At 42.4% G+C, this 12,345-nt stretch overlaps 1 protein-coding gene across 5 annotated transcripts in view; it reads right to left on the bottom strand.

Moving 5' to 3' along the window:
• Positions 1-12,345, bottom strand: part of sgsm2 (small G protein signaling modulator 2) — a 109,985-nt gene that overhangs the window by 18,083 nt on the left and 79,557 nt on the right. For all 5 annotated transcript variants that reach the window (XR_015719095.1, XR_015719097.1, XM_087841401.1 and 2 more), the window contains exons 4-7: positions 6,626-6,793; positions 4,551-4,618; positions 2,472-2,620; positions 2,203-2,337 (exon numbers count right to left, since the gene is read on the bottom strand). Coding sequence is in view for 3 of the 5 variants with exons in the window: in XM_087841401.1 (XP_087697527.1) it covers positions 2,203-2,337; positions 2,472-2,620; positions 4,551-4,618; positions 6,626-6,793 (520 nt within the window). In the remaining 2 variants the exon portion in view is untranslated. The remainder of the gene's footprint in view (positions 1-2,202; positions 2,338-2,471; positions 2,621-4,550; positions 4,619-6,625; positions 6,794-12,345) is intronic.

Raw genomic sequence — 12,345 nt, 5'->3', positions numbered from 1 at the left:
GTGTGATGATGTCACACAGTCCAGGTTTAAAAATTATATTTAAAGCCTGAATTTATTCTCGTGATCTTTGTGAAGTACTCGTGTGCCTTCAAGTATCTCCTAGACCAACAAACTGCACTAATGTTCAGCTGCGTTCCCTTTGCTAACATATTTTCAGTCCTGTTTGCAGTTCAGTAGAATTTCAATCATCAGAAATGTGAACGATACCAGGCTGAGTTCATGTGGGTGTCACATGTCAGAGTAACATCCACATCCCTCACATTGTAACGAGGCTGCTTCACTTGTTGTGGTTTTCATGTCATTGCCGATCGGTAGCTCACGATGAGAGAGTGCTGCTCTTGCACACCAGTGCAGCGAGTGCTGTACTTATCTGCATGTCTGTTAGCGGGGCTCGGAGAAAGGCATCTTGGGAGGCATACGTGTGCTCGTTATACATGCTCAGGGCCAAACGTGCTGGAGCTGCGTGGCAACGCAAAGATCTCACACACACTACTGTGCAGCACAGTTCTAATTTACTACTTGTGCTTTTAGCAGCTCGGTGATAGACCCTCGGGGTTTCAACATGAGTTTTGAGTCTTTTTTGGGATTCTTGTGATTTGAGTTTTTCTTATAACAGCAGTTTCCTGTTTGGTTTCTTTATGGTTTTCATTTGAAATGTAGCTTCTTCCTCCCCTCTATCCCCGGTCTTCTCGTTTTTTGTCCCATTTATCTTGGATTCAGCTTTACCTCCCTCGATTGCATGTGTGTGTACGACTTATTCCTCCCTCTGTCCTGTGGCTTCCCGGCGTGCTCGCTGTCAGTTGAAGGATTAGTTTGCCGTTTCTTTTTATGGATACTGACTTTCTGGACTTTGCCTAAATAAAGGTTTGCTTTTGTTTATCCCGGGGTCCTCTCTGCCTGCATGACAAGCTGAGTGGGCGCTGCATGTACAGTGTGTAGGCTTCCAAGGATTACTGCTGCTATTCTAAAAAAGCAGCAGCTTCGGGGCCTACACGGCCCTGCAACCTTTGACAGCTACACAAAGTTTCAACCTTTATCAAAGTTTATGCCAAGATTTTTTCAGAAAGCTAAGCTCTAAGCTGTCGCATTATATCTCACACACACTATAGCTATAGTTAATTTTGTTCTGCTCTAAGACTGTCTGTGTTTGTACGATTTAATGTATGAAACTCAGCTTTGTGTAATAAATAAAAAGCAGTATGGGGGACTGAAACTGCTCAGCAAGTCTTGAAACATTGTAACTGTGATTTACAAAGAATCAAAGAGTGTTTTTCATTATCGTTCCTCAACTGTTACGATTGATTTCTCGTGGGACATTAAAGTGTTACATCCTTACATTTGCGTTTTCCCTCCTCTTGCTGATATCCGTCAGGTGCATACTAATGTAATGAAATGCATCTGATACAGACAGCTCGCTGTCACACGACTGGAAAGACCCGTGGATCATCCAGAGCTGCTGTTTCTTTTTGATTTCTTCCGTCACTACTTTTTTCTTCACTCAGCCAACATGAGCTGAATCATCTGATTTTATTTTAGAGCAGAACACACTGACTTTAAAACTTGATTCTGTGCCATATTTATTTCTTTATCTCTTTTCACCTGTTCCATCAGCACTTTAGTCTAATTAAGCTGCTGATATGTGGTTCTTTCTTGTTTTCAAGGCTCCATGTGAGCGTGGAGCGTAAAGTCTAGCTGTCGTGCTGTGTTAGCAGATATTATTTTGCTGATAATGTTGCAATATTTGACATAGTGTCTTCTTGTGTTGCTGCTGTGTGACAGAATTAGCTGTGCAACACAAAATCAGTGCTGCAGAGAAAAAGTCCATAACGCAGCAGACTGTCTCGCTCACACAGCCGGCCAATCACTGCGGGCATCAATGTTGGATGACGTGGCCGCGAGTTTGAGACCGCCGCCCTAAGTAAACGTGTCTTAGTAACAGAAAGGAATATATGCAAACTTTCTGCTTGGATAAATCAAAAGAAAACATAAAAAATCAAGTTGTTTTTTTGATGGATTAAAGTTTGGTCAAAGTGAAGACACACTCTCAGCGGCTTGTTTGAAAAACTGTAGGACTGAGATATGACCCTTTACCAAAGTACAAGTATTGTCACTATATGTCTGTGAGACTGTGGAGGAACTGAAACCACTCCAGAGGATGATGGGACAAAAACAGCAAAGTTACTATGTGTCAGTGAGATGTACCGGTTGCACAAGGACATTATTTTTGCCATAGAGCAGGTGCGTTCTGGAGTTTTGGTGAAGAGACTCCACATACTCCCTCGCCGATGCAGCAAACCTGTCCTCTGACATGCTGCCGCTCGACTGCCTTTTGCGGATCTAGAAAAGAAACGAACAGCCAGTTTATACAACGAACGACTCCTACGAGAAAACCAATCCTACACACGCCGATGATCTATCCTTAGAACAACACCTCCACAGAACAACACCTCCAGAGGACGCCCCGTACTGACCCCCAGAGCAGGCCGGTGGCCGGCTAAGACGTCCTGGCCCCGGTGGGCCCCGTGAATACGATGGCGCTGAACCAGCTCATTGGCTGAGGGGTCTGTCCAGAAATGATCCGAAGTCTTCAGCTTTGTGTACTCCAGAGCACACGGCCCCACTAAAAAGACAGCACACACATACACGGTCTTTAAGCAAACATTTGATGTTGCTCATTTCTGCATATGTGATGGAAAACCTGCAGCGTATCTACGACATGCTCCTGTGTGCACGTATTTCGAATTCTTGATTGAATTTTGATCAAATAACACTATTAGAGAGGATTCTTCATTGCTAACAATATTGTATAATCCTGTCCTCCTGTCCAAAGTAAATCAGGGCTGGCATGTAGTGAGAGATGGGCTCGACCCTGCACATTTCACCAGGTCATCACAATGGTTAACTAGTAGATAAAACAGTGTGGCACAAATGTACCGTATTTTTCGGACCATAAGGCTCATTAAGCGAAACAAAACAGTCAGATAAGTCAAACTTTATTCAACTCATTCTTCTTGCTTCCTCCACTTCTGTACCATTGATTCATTAATGTTAAATTCTCTGGCAGCTGCTCTATTCCCATGTTGTTGCAGTATATTAATGACTAACCTCGTATTGTGGATGGATTAACTCAGTTGTTCTCCTGACTGAAAATTGGTCCATTTACAGCATCCTGCCATGTGACTGTATTTGTCTCTAACCATTGGGAACCCTCACGTTAACGAGTGGAAAAAAGTTAGCGTTCATCCTCCAGCTTCACTGTATTTATGCTATGCTAACATAGCTGTGTCGCTAACAATCACGTAGCACATCATTATATAGCAGCTAGCCCAACTTCAGTAACCCTACAAACGTCACTGCTGTTTAATTTTCTGTCTTCATTTATGTTGGAAGTGATAGCAGAGCTATATGTTTGAATTGTTTCAGAAATCTCTCAGTCAGAACATGCTATATCATGCTTAGCTGGAAGCTAGTGAGCTAACTTCCTGCTAACTTCATCTCCGTTAAATTTAATAAATTATGTTTTCATGGATGCCTGGATGTTAAACTTAATTGTTACACCTGGTAAAGCAGCAACGCTGATCGTTTTATTAAAGATGAAAGAATTTAGACCATTTTTAACTCTCAGTGATGCTGCAGTGTTCGTTTGACTTTGGGACCTGAAATTGACGGAGTTTAGGACCCAGATTACTCTGCGAGGCTCCTGACTACCGTAGCCATAATGGTCCAAGCTGTGCGGCTTCGTAGCTACCAAAGTCCTACTAAAACATTTTTGACAGATTTTTGAGCACCGTGTACCACATAAAATCGATTAGAGGTCAGTAAGCACAACCAGAATTCATACATAAGATGCACTGGATTATAAGGCACACTGTCGATTTTTGAGAAAATTAAAGGATTTTAAGTGTGCCTTATAGTACGGAAAATACTGTAAGTTTCCAAATGCACCTGTGCTGCATTCCCAAGTAAAGCCTGTGTGGACAAACAGTATTTATACCTGTGTATGGGACTTTTTTTTTTCTTTTTTACATATCAGTAATCTAATAATATCAATGGTACAATAACACCAACAATATGGCTTCCAGCAGTCTAAAAAACTTTAAATGTTCAGACTAGAAAAGTGCCATATGAATGCATATACATTACATTATAAATGGTTTCTTTCTTTCTGTCAGCACGGAGCAAATATGCAGCAGGTGTTCATGACTATGCTCCGCCCCTCATCAGCACTCATTACCTGCCTCATCAGTGTCCCGAACTCCCTCTTTAGTCAGAGATGATAAAGTGTTTATTTTCTCTTCACCAGTCTGTCTCGCAGTTAACTTTGTCTAGTTTGCTCAGGCTGGCAAAGCTGTTTGCTTCCTGTTCCTGTCTGACTGCCCGGTGTCTCTGATTCCGAGTCTCTGCCTGCTGTCCAACTCCAAACAGTTATGAAAATGTGGTCTTGTGTATTTGTTTGCAAATGTAAATGAATATATGAACAATCACCTGGATGATCAGCTGTACATGCTTTTTTACTGGCCTCTGGTGATTAAATACATTAACACACTCACCTAGTAGGGCTGCCAAGATGGGCCCAAAGACTGAGTCATGCATCAGAGCTTCCCTCTCATAGTATTTACTGCCGTCAGAAACACAAAGAAGAAAGAAACACGTCACTAGATATGATCAGTTTGGAGGTGATGAGTGCAGGTTAAAGGTTAAAGTATGATCTCTCAACTATCCAAGAACAGGCAAGGATTCAGCAACGCATGATAGACACTCAGATGACACACCTGCCTGATTACATCACCACCCCTCACTCATATCTAGTGGCTGCATTACATCACAGATCCATCACATGGGTTAGGAAGATGTGGTTTCTGGCTGGCTCCAGTGTAAATCACCGTGGTAACTCATGCTGAATAGCTACAATGTGACCTTGTATTTGAATAACACCAAACTTCCACAGAGCGCTCCGACTGAGCAGTTCCCAGTAGTTTCTGTGGGAGCTCACCATGACTCCAGGATGACACAGACAGCAGTGAGTTCTACTTCACCCGAGGAGCGTGGCAGAGAACATGCAGCAGAAATAATTTTGCCACAGATGCAATCTGAGCTCACCACCTTCATTAAAAATTAAGTCTACATTTAAGGATAACCATGTCAACATCAGGTTAGAGCCACCTCCTAATGCACAGGTAGACGTACAGGGGGCGTAACAGATCGCAGGATGTGGCAGGGAGCAGGTCAGAGGAAAGTCTGGCAAACCCAAGATAATATCAAACAGCATAAATTGTGGCTCAAGAGGCGATCGTGGCTCAAGAGTTGGGAGTTCGCCTTGTAACCGGAAGGTCGTCTCGGTCGTTGTGTCCTTGGGCAAGACACTTCACCTCCCGCCTACTGGTGATGGCCAGAAGGGCCGATGGCGCGATATGGCAGCCTCGCTTCTGTCAGTCTGCCCCAGCTGTGGCTACAACTGTAGCTGCCTCCACCAGTGTGTGACTGGGTGTGTAAAGCGCTTTGGGTCCCTAGGCGGGACTAGTAAAAGCGCTATACAAATACAGGCCATTTACCATAAATGAACAAAGCACCAACTGTTTGCTCAGTTCATCTTTAAAAGTGATCAAATACTCCAAGTGTAGGAGATCACACCCATTACCCCCTTCACTTGACTCAACCGTGTGATTGCTGTAAGTGTATAGAAGCTGCAGTGACACTTTATGCACATGATGAACGCAGCAGCACCCAGAGGACCGAGTGAGTAGAAGAATCACTGATGGGCTCATTTCTGTGTATTAGCGCTGGCCGGGTGCTTCACCGTGACGGTTAAGGTTGGACGGCTGATTCACGCGCACATTATTTCCAAGTGCTGTGATTTCTCAAAGGTTGAAGATATGCCTGTGCATTAAGGATGCATCCCGATAAAATAAATATACCCTGGCTTCAGGCATCTGTCAATACTGAGAGCTGATCCAACACCAGCGTTAAATTAAAAAGCTACTTCCCTCCCAATAAGGACGAGGAAGGATAATAAGTTCACGCATCAGCAGCTAGGATGTCCTATACAGCTAAACCCCCGACACTCATCGCGTCTGAAACAATATTGTTTCCCAGTATCTGTGATGTTAGGCCCAGTGAAACCTGTAAACACAGTGAGAAGAGCACTGAGGTCTGCAGGCTTCACAACAAAGGCCAGAATAAAGGTTTACTAAGGTTGCTGTTTGATGCTCTTTACTTCTGAGGGACTTCTGAGGCTTTGACATTCACCGTGGGCGTCTTACATCAGATTAACCCTCCGCTGCAGCTGTCTGAACACAACGCCGACTTTACAATATTTGCCCAGCTTTTAACAGGAACTATACAACAGCAAAACCGCACAAGTCTTGTTTAGGGTTGTCTAATAACCGTTGCCATGTTTGTGAACCCCATCAGTGCACTTCATGTCTGAAGCTTTGATCGGTGAATTGCAGTGTGTGGACAGCTTGTCGAAACACACAGTGGTTGTTAGCCAGACAGAACGCAGAACAAAGCAAACACAGGAGAAGAATGGGCCGCATAAATAGATCATTTATTCAGGTACAACAAAGCCTGGAGTAGGTTGCTGTGAGTCACCGCAGTGCAACACCAGACAATAAAACAAACTCACCTGCAGTTGTCCACAATGTACTGCACAATCTTGTCCAGAACTTTCTCGAAGAGAGCCGTGCGGACCCAGATGTGTTTGATGGCCTGGGCGGAGAGGGGCTGAGGGGGCCGGCTGGTGGTGGAGGAGCCTTGTCTCCTCAGGGGTTCGTGGCCCACGCTCTGGGTTCTCCTGCACAACAAAGCACCAGTTACTGTAATTAACAAGCCTGCAGGAGCGCTCGTGACACACAGGATTTCTAAGGCTGATGCTGACCTACACTTATATAAATTTCAACCTGCAAAAGAACCTAAACTTTAACCCTTTAAGACCTACCATAGAACCAAGTCCACCAGAGCTTATATTATATTTTTACATGCTGTGGAGCCATTTTTGGGAGCATTTCAAGTTGCTATACATCAATACAATCATTACAGCCTAAATTTTAATAATATGTCTGCATTAAGTGCACAGTAATTACATAAATTGCAAAAAAGTGCAATAAACTACAAAAAAATTGAAAATCGTTTTTGCTTTTTTAACATATATTTCTAGTTAGAGAAATTTAAGAGGCTTATCCCTCAAAACTGTAAATACAAAAAAGTTGCACAAAATAGTTTCCCACCACAGGAAATTTATTTTGAGTGTCTCCATAGTTTTATTTTTGAAATACACCAATTTTTATACACTGCAGGAAAAACGAAAATAAATATTATAGTGCAAATTTGCAAAAAAGCAGCATATGCATCAAAATAAACTATTTCCAGCAGTGCAATATGAGTCCTAAGCATCCCAGAAACAACACAGAAAGTCATAAAGTCAAACATAACTTTTAAAAACACCAGTATAGGCTCACGAGGCCCTGATGGTAAAAAACTACATTTCTGCGAAAATGACGTCACTTCTGGTTTCGGGCAGGTCATGGCGGACATGCGATAGTTCGCGCTGACGTCTATTCCAACGTAGGAAGTGTTATGAACAGCTGATCGGATCGGCAAAGCGTGTTTCTGGAATATTATGTTTTTGTTGCTGCAAGTGCTTTTTATGCAGTTTTTGCAAAGCTGGAAGGAAACTGTGACCGAGGACAAGCTGATGGCATAAGATGTAAGTACAACTCCTCCGGTTTCATATGCAAAAAAAATTATTGCGCTACCTTACGTGGTTGCAGAGCTACCGGGATTTGAAAATAGTTATGCAAAACGGAGCGTGCTGCTCTGAACGGTTTTAAAGGGTTAATAGAATGAATAAACATCATGGATAAGGATAAAAGACACGTTACAATGTTACAATGAGTCTATGTGAGATTTGAAAAATGGGCAAAACAGTTCCATTTTTACTCTTCTCTGCCTTCAAACGGCTCTGCAGAAGATACGTTATAACAATGACTAACTTACTGTATCTATTTCAATACCTCTCCCCAACCTTTGAGAGCATTTGCTCTCTCCCCAACCAATCACAGCAGATGGCCCCGCCCCTCCCTGAGCCTGGTTCTGCTGGAGGTTTCTTCCTGTTAAAAGGGAGTTTTTCCTTCCCACTGTCGCCAAAGTGCTGCTCATAGGGGGTCATATGATTGTTGGGTTTTTCTCTGTATGTATTATTGTAGGGTCTACCTTACAATATAAAGAACCTTGAGGCGACAGTTGTTGTGATTTGGCGCTGTGTAAATAAAACTGAATTGAATACCTGTAAATCTTAAATGCACAAACATGACCAGAGTGTGTAAGCTGGACCTTCTGACTGTGTTTGTGTGGTTGGATCATTCTTTTACATTTACCTGACAAATATTATGACTATCGATTTTCTTTTGCACTTCCAGCTAACACACAGACTTGTATCTGTTTTTCAGCTCAGTGAAAATTTAATAATTATACAAAGAACAGGTGTGGAGCATGAAACAGCTCATGCTCAGCTACACTGCATTTGACCAGTTATTTTTTTCCTGCCTCTTTAAAAGGATTTAATATTTGATAATTACAATAAAAAAATCGTTTTTTCCCTGACAAACATTATTGGATGCATGTAGATTTTGCTTCAAGACCTCATAAAGTATCTGAAAATGTCATTAATGATCTACAGTAACACAAGCAAACACGGAATGAATTTGTTTTATACGCTGTGCAAAGGCTGACTGAAAATTGCCCCTTTGACCATGAGGAGGCAGCATTTAACAGCATAATAGGGCGTCACTTACTATAGCCCATTATAACTTATTAATATTTATAATAGCTAAACACCGGCTGCTTTATTAGTAAATCTGTTCAACGTCAAGCAAAATGTGTCCTTTTATTCTGTACCTGAGCTGTGAGAAGCATTTCATGAATCTGGATACAGATGACTAACATCAGGCTGAGAGACGAGCACTTTCATCTCTGACTGAGTTTGATCTTTGGTGTTTCAACAGCAATCAAACAAAGCCGCTCACACACACACACACACACACACACACACACACTTCTACAAGCTAGCATTTGTGTGTCTGTGCTGAATGTGGCTCGGCTGCCACAGTCACGATGATAGCAATCCCCCAGTGTGTGTGTGTGTGTGTGTATGTGTGCGTGTGTGCATGCGTGCGTGCATGTGTGTGTGTGTCTGTGTATGTGGGTGTGTGAGACCGAGAGAACAGCGTTCTTCTTTCAGCTGCTCTCTTCGGGCCACAGAGGATCATCAGCCTCACTCTATCGTCACACCAGACGTCTGCTTCACTACATCCATGAATCTTCTCTCAGCTTCCTCTTTTCCTCCTGCCTGCCATCCTTTGTCCAGTATTTCCAGTGTCCTTCCTCTGCACATCTCCAAACCATCTCCACCTTGTCTCTCTAACTTTGTCTCCAAACTGCCTAACTCAGAGGTTCCCAAAGTGTGGGGCCCGCCCCCTGGGGGGTGCAGAGCCATTGCAGGGGGGGGTGGGGGGGCGCGGTGTGAAAAAAACAAACAAACAAACAAAAAACAAACGCTTGGACACTGCTAGCATCATGGACAGGTGGGGGCGGGGCTCTCACACAAACGCAAAGCAGGAGATGTGCCGAGGTAGGTCTCTGTGACAGAATTAGTTTTCCCTGTCAGAAGCAGCGCTGGGCTCTCCAAGTCACAGACAAACAGGATCCCACATTCTTGATTTTTAGTTCACAAACACTTGTTTTAATGACTAACTACTTGGAGATGTTTGCTCTTTATACAGTAAAGTTACAGCTGGATACAAATAACATCAGGCTGATCCTGCCACGATTTGTTCCCCCTTTTTATCACGGACAAACAGGATCCAACAGCTGTTTATGATTTTGAACCTATTTTGCACAGAGAGGCATTTTTTGAAAAATGTATTGATAGCAATGTTGAAAATTATTACACAGGAAAAAAACAACTACATGTAAAATAATCACCGTGACGCCTCTGCCTTTGTAGATGGAGGGACAGTAACTGTGTGTAAAACCTGCAGACAGTCAGATTAACAGTATTTTGTCTCTATCTGCCATTCTGCAGTTCATCTCATGTAAACAATAACGTGGCTACAGTGTGACGTGAAAAAAGGCACATACCTTTGATGTTACGTGATGAACTCTGTATTCCTCGTCCACACGTAAACGCAAAAAAGGAGTTTTAAAAAAATCAGAGTTTTCGGTGATTCGAAACACCGTTTATGTGTGGACGAAACAGCTGCGTTTTCAAAAATACCCGTGTAGGTGTGGACGCAGCGTAAAAGAGCTTTATTACTACCTGTAATTTATTGCAGTTTACTTTTATTTGCTTAATTGTTTATTAAATGTTTGAGGTGTGAAATAAAGTTTGAAAACAAAATATGGGTGTGTGTGGTTGGAGGATGTGTTTGCGTGGTGGGGGGCGCGAACATTTTCCTTGTGAAACAAAGGGGGGCCTAGGAAAAAAAGTTTGGGAACCACTGGCCTAACTCAAGCTGTCTTTGTGATGTGCTATAATCCTGTCCATCCGGGTCACTGGCAGGATGGCTGTAGCACAGTAGATAGTTGATCCCTGTCTGTATGCCAAATATCCTTGGGCAAGGTACGAACTCCAAGTTCCTCCCCGATGCATCCATCAGAGTATAAATGTTAGATAGAAAACAATTCAATTCAACTTTATTTATATAGCGCCAAATCACAACAACAGCCGCCTCAAGGCGCTTTATCTTGCACAGTAGATCGTACAATAATAGATACAGCAGAAAGTGCTCGTGTGTATGAGTGAATGAGGCAAGTTGTATAGAGCTTTAAATGCTCACAGTACTACTGTCTCCAAACCATCACTTGTAAACCTCCCTTTCACTCTTTCTGCTTTCCTTCTGTCACAAATCCTCCCTGACACTCATCTCCAGCCACTCCACCCTGCCTACACTCTCTTCTTCATCTCTCCTGTGCACTTTGGATTCTGTCCAGTCCAAACTGGGACCTGGTTTCATAGTAGAGGCACCTGAAAGCCGAAGGCTCTGCTATGATATTCAAGACTTTGTATGTGAGGAGAAGGATTTTAAATTTGATTCTGGGTTTAATGGGGACCCAGTGCTCTCTGTTTCCAGCACCTCAGTGCTCGACTGCAGCTTCTAGTGAAGCTAAAGGAGTTTTTAGAGCTGCCAGATTATAATGAATCATATACGTCCAGCCTAGAAGTAATAAACGCATTAGCTAGCTTTACTCTGAGACTGACATGAATATTGTGCAAATAAATGAAAGCAGTCCTACATTTCTAACTCTTATGGTAGCTTCCTTTTAAATGGAGAGAAGCAACAATCTAGAAAAAACACATAAAATTAAAAATTCATTAAATGAAATAAGTATTTGATGCCCAAGCAAAACATGACTTAGTGCTTGGTTTGAAAATGTTGCTAGCAAGCACAGTGTTAAGACGTTTGTTGCACACATCTCAGGAGGGATTTTAATGCACTCCTCTTTACAGAAACTCAAAATCATTGAGGTTTCTTGGCTGCTGCTCATCTCGAAGTTTCAGCCTCCACAGATTTTCTATCCGGTCTTTAAGTGATGACGTGACGAATTCTGCTTCCGGGCCCAAAGTAGTCTGCATTTAAGAAGGTTGTTGTGTTTTTTTTTTAATGCTTTGTATCTTGTTCTATTTAATCTCAACAAGCCCCTAAAAACAGTCAGTGATCGCTGTCGGCTTCTCTCGGTTTTTATTACCGCTCATCATTTTAAAGCTCAGTTTTTAAACCCTTACGATGTAACTACATCCTGCCATGCAACTGTATTTGTCTCTAACCATCAGGAACCTTCACGTTAACTTTTATCAAGTGGAAAAAAGTTAGCGTTCATCTTCACTGTTTATGTTATGCTAACATAACTTTGTCGCGCTAGCAATCACGTAGCACATGATCATTATATAGCAGCTAGTCCAACTTCAGTAACCCTACAAACGTCACTGCTGTTTAGTTTTCTGTCTTCATTTATGTTGGAAGTGACAGCAGAGCTGTACGTTTGAATTTTTTTGGAAATCTCTCAGTCAGAACATGCTATATCATGCTTAGCTGGAAACTTCCTGCTAACTTCATCTCTGTTAAATATCATAAATTCCGTTTTCATGGATGCCTGGATGTTAAACTTAATTGTTACACCTGGTAAAGCAGCAACACTGATCATTTTATTACAGATTAAAGAATTTAGACAGTTTTTCAACTCTCAGTGATGCTGCAGTGATCGTGTGACTCAGGGACCTGCAGCAGAGTTTGGGCCCAGACATGGCTAATAATGTCAGACTCAAAGACCACATAGGAGTGAGATCTG

This window comes from Neolamprologus brichardi, chromosome 1, assembly GCF_056152115.1.
Source record: "Neolamprologus brichardi isolate AB-2024 chromosome 1, ASM5615211v1, whole genome shotgun sequence".
Lineage (NCBI taxonomy): Eukaryota > Metazoa > Chordata > Actinopteri > Cichliformes > Cichlidae > Neolamprologus > Neolamprologus brichardi.
Note: the sequence above shows the minus strand (reverse complement) of the source record. Positions and strands in the feature narration are given on the sequence as shown.